General features: G+C 37.8%; 1 protein-coding gene across 1 annotated transcript; it reads right to left on the reverse strand.

Moving 5' to 3' along the window:
* Positions 1-1,681: 1,681 nt before the first annotated feature.
* On the reverse strand, positions 1,682-5,347 carry LOC145487166 (uncharacterized). Its single transcript, XM_081465889.1, has 3 exons — positions 5,267-5,347; positions 4,788-4,973; positions 1,682-2,188 (listed from the first exon to the last, which is right to left on the reverse strand). The coding sequence occupies exons 2-3, from the start codon at positions 4,963-4,965 to the stop codon at positions 1,878-1,880; spliced, it is 489 nt and encodes a 162-aa protein (XP_081322015.1). The 5' UTR covers positions 4,966-4,973; positions 5,267-5,347; the 3' UTR covers positions 1,682-1,877.
* Between the last annotated feature and the right edge of the window lie 1,853 nt (positions 5,348-7,200).

Consider the following 7,200-nt stretch of genomic DNA (forward strand, 5'->3'; position numbering starts at 1 on the left):
GGTTTTGGTATATGGAGGTTGCTTAAAAAATTAATTTTAATCTATGCCCTAGTGAATCGGTCTTACCTGATAGCGTATGTTCAACTTCAGGCCCGAAGAGGAACTTTCAAAACACACCGTAGCAAATGCTCGCTTAAGCAAAACCGTTTATCTGACTAGGCACTATTTTCGGCTACATCGAACGAACATGTTTTCCAGTCTACATCCATGTGACAAGTTACTGCACACTTTCCGTTCTTGTTTTAATTTAAATAACAAGTTTTATTTGCTTCTGTCAGTAGGAAAAACGTCAAGCTAGTTTTAGAACGGGTAGACTTGTCAAATAGCAAAGGTTGCTACTTGAAAGCTACCTAACGGCTGAAAAGTTTCGAAATCGATACGATATATAGTTAATTAAGTTTTTCTGTCAACCACCAAATGAAGGTCATTTTTTACTGTCAAAGGAGGGCCTTTTACTTTATCATAAGTGGTCCAATATGGATGAAAATTAAATTGTCAACGATGCATTTTTCCCGTTCCTTTTCATAGGACAAGAGCCCACCACGTGACCTGCAAACAACTGCCTACAAATAATGGTCTGCTCATGCGTAGTACCGTCTACATGTGTTTAATATTCTGCTCATGCGTAATTGAAACCACGCTCTTGTTTGTAGACTGGCAGATCGCTTCCCTGGGCTGTCAGGTAATCGAAACAATTATTGATACAATTATTGAATTTCGTCATCGCAAAATATCGTGATTTGTCAGTGTCTTGCAGATTAATTATCAGGCCTCAGCCATCGGATTCCGCAAATAACTGATCTGCTCGCCAATGACAAATCACGATATTTTGCTCAACCTTCTCCAATAATTGCTAATTGTAAATCGCCAAAAGGAAGTCTTTATTGGGCTTAACAGTTTAAGGTCCAAGTGAAGAAAATTATCATTAACTGACAGATGAGGGTAATATTTTTACTGTCGACGCTCGCGAGCTGTAGGAAACGATTAAAAAAGAGACGGTTAGGGGCGCGTCATCTTAAGTGTAGCCCTCGTGGGGAGGGGGTAGGGTACTTGAGTGAACATTGGGTATGCGCCGCTGACCTCCAAGAATCAACCCCAACATTTTTCTTTTTTTTACGACAGAGCTCTTTTGATTTCCAATGAGGCAGTACGGTTGAAAATGTGCGACCCCATTCTAATAACTGCGCTCTTAAAAATACAACTCCATTACAGTCAATCCAGTGGTGAAAATGTTACTCCATTAAGTTTCACATTTTGGTGGCCTATTGCTTGGAAGGTCCCCCCGGGACTGCAGCTTATAATTCCAGGCTTTCGGGTACCTACCGTTCCCAAGCAAAGCAAAGACCTAATACAAACTTGCAACATTGCGGTCTGGTGAGGCAAATTATTTTAGACACCTTGTTTTCCGTGTCACTTCTCAAAGGAAGTCAGGGCTTTCGCGTGATTTTTGTAAAGCTCCTCAACACAGCAAGACGGTTTGTTCAAAGTGCGTGAACAAAGTGCACGCAAGACAGTACAGTGTTTAACCACCTCGAAGTTCGTCAAAAATACTCCGCTACTCGTCATATTGTTAACACTCTTCTCAGCGTTTGGAAATGTTGTCAGACACGGTCTTTCGTATTTGCTATATTACTTTTTAAAAGAACTCTTACAGCACACTCGTTCACTTCACTTTACATTGAGAAATCGACACCTATGTTGTTATCTCATGAATATTTTATTCACTTAAACTATGAGCAGACTTGAAAGCTTGTAAGGAAAGTCGGCTTGAGCACATTGTTGGACAAATGACTCAATTTGTGTTTGTGCGATATACTTTGTGACATGTCCTTGTGAAAAGCTTCATCTATGCAATGTACCACGGTGATGAATTCAGGTTAATGATGCTTTTTCTCGTCCTTTCTGCCCTTCTTCTCGTCGCTGATTTTCTTGCTTTTTGACGATTCCTTCTTCTCCTCGCCTTTCTTAAATTTGCCACAAGGGGAACCTCCACAAGAGGTACCAGGATATTGTGGGGGATATGGTTGCTGGGGGTATGGTTGCTGGGGATAGGGTTGCTGAGCGGGATAGGGCTGCTGAGCGGGGTAGGGTTGCTGAGCGGGATATGGTGGGGGGTATGGTTGCTGGGGGTACGGTTGCTGGGGATATGGATATTGACCTCCACAACCACCGCAGTCTTTTCCTTTCCCTGTGGTACAAATTCAAAATTAAATTTTACATTATTAACGAAACGTAAATTGCTCATGATTATTTATCACTATCACTGAATATATTGATCAACACCAAGGCTGGATAACGATATCCACCAGATAAATAACTATAGTCTTTTTTTAGGCTGCATCTGATGGGTAGGATCATTCATCCTTTTAACAGCAGAGACAAGCATGAACGACTCAGAAAGTTATGAGAGTTTCTAGTTGATTTCATCTCTGTAACTTTATACTTGTTTTGGTTTTGCTTATTTTAGACTGAACTCTAGAAGTGATCAAGAGCAAAACCAAAATGAAGACTTTTTTGTATGGTGTTTGGGAGAACTCTTAAAAGCTGTGAACACTCGTGTTTCTATTAAAAGCAATTAGATTATGAGCTCGATCGAGATTTCTATTTAAACAATAGAGTGTTTCTGTCGAGGAACTATCGGCTGATAGTTGCCCCGCGAAAATTGATGTTCTTAAAACAAATATTTGCCCTAGAAGAGAAGCTTCGAGGGCAACTATCAGACCGATAGTTCCGAGACATAAACACTCTATTGACTTTATTGTTCACCACTAAATGTTCTTCTGCACGCCAGTTCAAAAATCATATTGAATTATTTTCAACTGTTTTAGAAGAAAGCCGTGAAAGCCAAATGTAAAATTTAGAAAGGATAATAAAAAAAACCCACTTAATACAATTTCACTTGTTTATTTTTTTATAAGCTCGCTTGTTTACAGAAAATTTCTCACGGACGAGTATTACCCATCCTGGTAATTTCCTCGGACGGGCACTTTGGGCTGCTAGTGTCTCTCCGCGGATGATTACTATCGCGTCACGTGATCAATTTAAACCAATAAGAATCGGAGAAAATGTAGTGGTGAACTATAAGGGCTCATAGCGTCTCTCTGCCGATGAACACTATCGCGTCACGTGATCAGTTTAAACCAATAAGAATCGGAGAAAATTTAGTGGGGAACTATCACGCATAGAAATCGAGAGTGAATAATCTAATTGTTTTAGTATAAATCTACCAGTCGTTCAAAACTTTATTTAAATCCTCTGCACAGACACCTCGAAAACTTAAAGAAGCGGCCGTCATTTTGTGAACAAACGCACACTGCCTCGCTACTCACTATTTATAACACAATAAATAGTGAGTAGCGTAGCCAATCAGAAAACAGCATTCGTGATAGAGCACTAGTACTGATTTGTACTAAAACTTGATAGAAACATGGTACATATTTGCTAATTCTTAAGTAATGTTATAAATATAATATAAATATAAAAAATAAATATAATATAATATAAATGTAATAATATAAAAATGTTAATAAGCATGTCATTATCATTATTTTTTATTATTGTTATCGTTATTATAATTTGAATGAGCTCAGTAAAGAAATATATTTTATTATTAAAATTATTACTATTATTATTATTACTATTATTATACAATTATTAAAAATATTATTATTATTATTATTACTATTATTACTATAATAATTATTATTATTATCATTATTATAGGAAGGTTACATTAGTTAGTAACCTGTTTGAGTAACCATATTAGGGGATTTTGTTGGGGTTTAACTAAAAGCAAACTAATTTCCGGATGGCTATGCCTTTTTTTTCCCAATATTTCATTTCCTGTGATATTATTATACCCCCCCCCCCCCCCTGGATGGGATGCTAGTCCATCGCAGGTTAGTCTTGTCAGGCTAACCAAACAATTTGCCGGTACCCATTTATACTGCTGGGTGCGTGGAGTGAGGCACTGCGAGAGTAAAGTGTCTTGCCTGAGAATACAACACAACATTCTCGAAGAGAGGAGAGCTCGAAGAGCCTAGAACCCGGTTCGCTCAACCCAGAGTCCATTCCAAGAGTCATTCCCACAGTCCTACCCGTTACAGTATCAATACAATAACGAAACATGTCTCGTGAACTGTGGAAAAATCGTCATCTTGTCTAGCTTGACACATGCTGCTTGACACATGCTTAAATTCTCAGAATTACGATTAAGAAAAAGATGCGGCAATCAGAAAAGAGGATTTGAATTTCAAACTTGTGACTTCAAAAGTGAAGTACGATCTTTGTCTGTGTAAAAAGGTTTTATTTATTTACAGTTCTCTTTTATCGCTCCACGGTGTGAACTATATTAGAACAATAGCTGCACCGGTAACCCTTTGTTGTCCTCGCGATTTATTTCGTCACTTCGTATGACTCATGATTTATGTGATGTCCAAGAAGTCAATTTGAAGAAGCGAAATTTTCCGTGAAAATTTCAAACGTGGTAGTAATTTTATAGCTTACTGGCCGGTAACCCGTTTCGTTTTTGTTAAATTTTTCTGGGCGTGCAGGTTGTTCGGTTGAACACGCTGTTCATTACAAGCACCACCTACATGGACTGTATCAGGCCGTCGGTTCGCCATCATCATTAATTTCACTTTTAATTTTCTCGGTCAACTTGATTCTTAGAACATTTTCAGCTTAATTTGCGTTTTTCGCGGACCGACTGAGCTTTGAACTCTTTAAATAATCACAGAGAAGTTAAAGAGAAATCATTTACCGCAAAATTTGACGTCAGTACGTACCTGCGCCAGATCCACTCCCTGACCCAGATGAATCCTCTACATTCTGTTCCTCCTGTTCGCCAACGTTATCCTCGGATTCGTGTTTGTGGTCAGCTGCCGCGATGGGCTTTCCTTCTGTTAGCGTTATAAACATCACCACAGCCATAAGGCAAGCAATTAACAGTAGATATCCCCTCATGTTAGCCCCTGAATGTATTAACAACGAGATCAAAATAGTTAGTAAAGGGCATCATTTTCATGAACTGTTTTCTTCATATTCTACCATAAATTTAGCTTTAAGGGAAGAGAAATTACATCAGTTGATTCCTTCTCTTTTCGATATTGTTATCAAATGCGATTCTGGTTGAGAGCTCTGAAAACAAAAATATTGTAGCTAATGTACAAAATAGCTAATGTCAGTTTTTAACTCGACAGGAAGTAAATTGATATTAATTTGGCACGGGATTCTACTTTGAAAAATAATAAAAAAAGAACTTTACCTTCTTTAGATTCGTTGCTCTTTGACCGTCACCCGCTAAATAAAATTGAACCGACTTCTGGGGGGCAACGAGTAACTATATGGAAAAGCTCTGAATTATTTAATAATGATGAAACGGGTTAGATTTTTGCCATCACAGAGCTCATTGGTAACCAGGCACAATAACCCAGTCCTTTAGAAACACTTGCACTTAAAACTTTTCTGGTATCTGGTAAATTCTTTATTCAAAATATGTGAAAGAATGCATTCTAAAACTCCTCTAATTTTATTCACTGAGGTTTTCTTGGTATATTTGCATTGAAACCCTGGAAAATATAAAAATTATGTCACGCCCAACAAAAATGTGACCAAATCCATTTTGTTTTCAAAACAATAGTTATCCTGCTAAAATTTAATATTCCAAATAGCGTCAGCGTCTGTGTGCTAGGTCAAGCGCGACCAGATGTTTGGTGAACCCCCTTACAGTAAAACGCTTTTAAGGGTCAACAAAAAATGTTCCTGTTTTGGGGGGAATCTTCACGCCTCAAACTTGCCAATTTCAAAGATTTATTTTAGTGTCCGTCGCAGAGTAAAGACAGGGAGTTAAGAAAACCACGACGGCAACGGCACCGGGAACGTCGCTAAACAAAAGGTTTAGCGAGCAGAACAATGGCTGTGCACGTGCGTTATAATTCCTGGTACATTTCTTTGGCATCCTCTACACAACAACAACGTGAAATGACCATTTCTGCGTTGTTTGGCGAACGTGAACCACAATGGCTAATGTTTTAAATTTCTATTCCAAATTTATCGCTGTGTTCCAGATTTAGTTTCATTATAGTTTTGACGGTGATAAACAAAGTCAATGAAGTTAGAGAGTTGCGAGATTCGTAGGTAAAATATAAATTCATTTTTAATTGAAGTTGTCCTCTGCGTCACCATCGTGGGTAGTTTAACTCCATCGTGTTATGTAGGCGGCTTTGCTTTATTTGTTTCCACCTGCACAAAGCTCTCCGTGATCTTCGCTTTACGGAAATATATCCCCAAAACATCGTATTTTTCGAGGGAGATACCTAATTTACAACGCCTTCACTAGGACTGTGATTTCAAGAAGGTCTACTATATGAAACTGCTTTCACTACGAAGAGACCTTTTCAACTTGAGCAGTTTGTTTTCCCATTACACCACAGGATATTCTCTAGAGAAGTGTTCTTTTATCCATCTGAAAATTGTTCCTTTATATACGCGCGAACATTTGAAAATTTCAATGCAAGAATTCTCATAAGTATCGTCACATGGTCTGAAATGGGGCAACAAAACGCCCAAGCTCTTAAAAAGGTCTGTTCAATTTAAACCCCATAGAATAGTGACACCTGCTTGCATTCGTTTAGTTAGTTTGTCAAGAAGAAGTATCCATGCAATAGATTACAAAGAGTCCGTATATAATAGATATATATGGAGAATTTTCACATTTTTTTCTTTTTTTTTTTGGAACATTGATATGGTCTAGAAAAAGGTCTTGTGAGTAGATTTATTGCTGAATAAAGTCCTTAGAAAGAAAAGCTTTCGAAAAATGTTTCAGTTTTAATTGCTCAAGAGGTAAATTCGAAACCAGTTTGTTGATCTTACTTGGACAATCAACCTGTTGTAATGGATTCTTAAGAAAGAGAACAGTTTTCACGACGTAATACTCTTAATTTTTAACCTAACTAGTAATGTTTTGCGCCCTTATTGGTTTAAATCTCAAGGGACTTCTAATTTGGCTGTCAACAGTTTGGAGCTACGCTTCCTCATATAAAGTGCTTTGCTATGTTTTAAATAGCATCAATAAATTTAATTTGTTTGTAAATATCGATCCATATGCTAAGTTAACATGTCAGTTTGATATTTTAGTCAGTTTCCTGTATCGATCGCAAAATTATCGCGGCAATTACAGAAGCTGAGAGGCCCACATTT

The sequence above is a fragment of the Orbicella franksi genome, chromosome 5, assembly GCF_964199315.1.
Source record: "Orbicella franksi chromosome 5, jaOrbFran1.1, whole genome shotgun sequence".
Taxonomy (NCBI): domain Eukaryota; kingdom Metazoa; phylum Cnidaria; class Anthozoa; order Scleractinia; family Merulinidae; genus Orbicella; species Orbicella franksi.